Source organism: Saprolegnia diclina (genome assembly GCF_000281045.1).
Source record: "Saprolegnia diclina VS20 unplaced genomic scaffold supercont1.337, whole genome shotgun sequence".
In the NCBI taxonomy this organism is placed as follows: domain Eukaryota; phylum Oomycota; class Saprolegniomycetes; order Saprolegniales; family Saprolegniaceae; genus Saprolegnia; species Saprolegnia diclina.
The window spans coordinates 1-1,772 of record NW_008246404.1 but is presented as its reverse complement, the minus strand read 5'-3'; the positions used below and the strand labels follow the sequence as shown (position 1 = coordinate 1,772).

The following is a 1,772-nucleotide window of genomic DNA, read 5'->3' as shown; positions in this document are numbered from 1 at the left end:
CTTGTGATTGGTTCTCTTCTGAAATGGACCGACATTCCGACTACAACCCGCCCTGGCCTGAATGACGGTCAATTGAAGGCCACCATTACGAGTTGGCATTTCTCCAAAGCAGCGCTCAGAGATGGACCAAGTGACGGCCAAGCGACATTGCGGGGTGCCGACGCCAGCGATGGCCTTGGACCACCTCCGCCTCTGCATCGTCCAGTGCTTCCACTCGCATCAGGATGCCGTCGCCTTTCTGTGCGCCTTGCCGTCCCTTGATGGGCCACTGAGAGCGCTGCTTATGCTCTTGACGACGTCCTCGACCTTTCGAGACCAATGGCCAGCGATCGTTCTCGAGGACCTGAACGAAGCCGAGAGAGATCTTGCCCGCGCTGCGCTGCCAGCGATCCCAGCTATACACATCAAGGAGAGTAAAAGCCTGGCGTGCGCGCTCTCGGGTCGGTACTCCGACCTCGGCACATTCATAACAGCCTGGCCCACCAAGGTCACGCTCGTTCGCGATCGCATCTCTCGCGCCGACGTCGAGAGGTTGCGTTGTCTGCAGCACTGCACGCGCCTCGATTACGTGAGCGTCTACGTCGATGCGTTTGGTACACTACTGCCGTCGCTGCCGTCGAGTGTTCGCCACGTGACGCTTGTCGACGATAGCCTCGACTTGGAGTACACTCCGGACGACCGCATCGTCGATTCGAACCTCGCAGTGACGCTGCGGCGGTGGCTTGAGAACGGCCAAAGCAAGCCCAAGCACGTCAGTTTCGAATGCGATTTGGCGCCCGATGACGCGGCTGCCGTTGGTGACGTGCTTGTATCCGCTTCACATTTGACAACCCTCAAGATCTGGCACTCGGCTGAGCTCGTCACGGCACTAATCGCTACCCCCACGCCACTACCACCGCTGACAAGGTTTGCCATCACGATGGTCCCGAAAGGCGCGTCCCACCTCGTATCGCGTCTCAATTTTTCCGCGCTCACTCATCTCGACGTTGAGTTCACGGACCTGAGCGGGGTCCTGCCTTTGCTACCATCAATGATCAACCTGCGAGAGCTCACATTAGTGGGCGGCGCGCTCTGCGAGATGCCGTCGACGTTGGCGAAGGCCCCGATATCGCTGCGCGCGCTGGCGCTTCGGTTTGTCGACCTCGCGAGCGAAGCGCTGGACGCATTTCTGCGGTGGCTCTTTGGCTTGCACCGGCTCCACTCTGTCACTGTCTACGACATTTTCGTGTACGGCCAGTCGCTATCACTGCGACAGATAGCCGCGCGCCATTGGACCCTCCGCACAAGCTTCTTGAGCACCGCTCTCAACGGGAGGCCATGCGGGGTATTGCAAGATACGTCGACGCCAAAGCCCAACACTGTCGACGAGATCATGTTCTGGGCACTCGCTCGCGCCGTCTCGCACTTGGTCAACACCACGGTCGAGGTGTCGATCGACTTTTGCGCAGAAAAGCTCGAGGACGTGACGCGCCAAGCTGAAGCGAGATACGGCGTTCGAATGACGCATCGATCGGCTACGGAGTACGGTCTCCATAGCCCCACGAACTAAAACATACGAATACACGCATGGGCTTTTTTATTGACCCATGCACACGTTAAACATGAGTTTGCATATACTGTACATACACCTGAAAACTCAACTACCGAAAACTGTGAAAAGCCAATAGCCGGCAATTGAAGCAGTGCAATTATCCGGATGCCTCCGCATATCATCACAAATTGACGATGGCTGTCGCCGACGTTGTCGTCCTTGCGGCAACCGCGATCGTGCC

General features: G+C 57.8%; 1 protein-coding gene across 1 annotated transcript; it reads left to right on the top strand.

Annotated features, from left to right (window-relative positions):
* Positions 1–114: 114 nt before the first annotated feature.
* On the top strand, positions 115–1,569 carry SDRG_17405 (hypothetical protein). Its single transcript, XM_008623647.1, has one exon. The coding sequence runs from the start codon at positions 122–124 to the stop codon at positions 1,547–1,549; it is 1,428 nt and encodes a 475-aa protein (XP_008621869.1). The 5' UTR covers positions 115–121; the 3' UTR covers positions 1,550–1,569.
* The last annotated feature ends 203 nt before the right edge of the window (positions 1,570–1,772 follow it).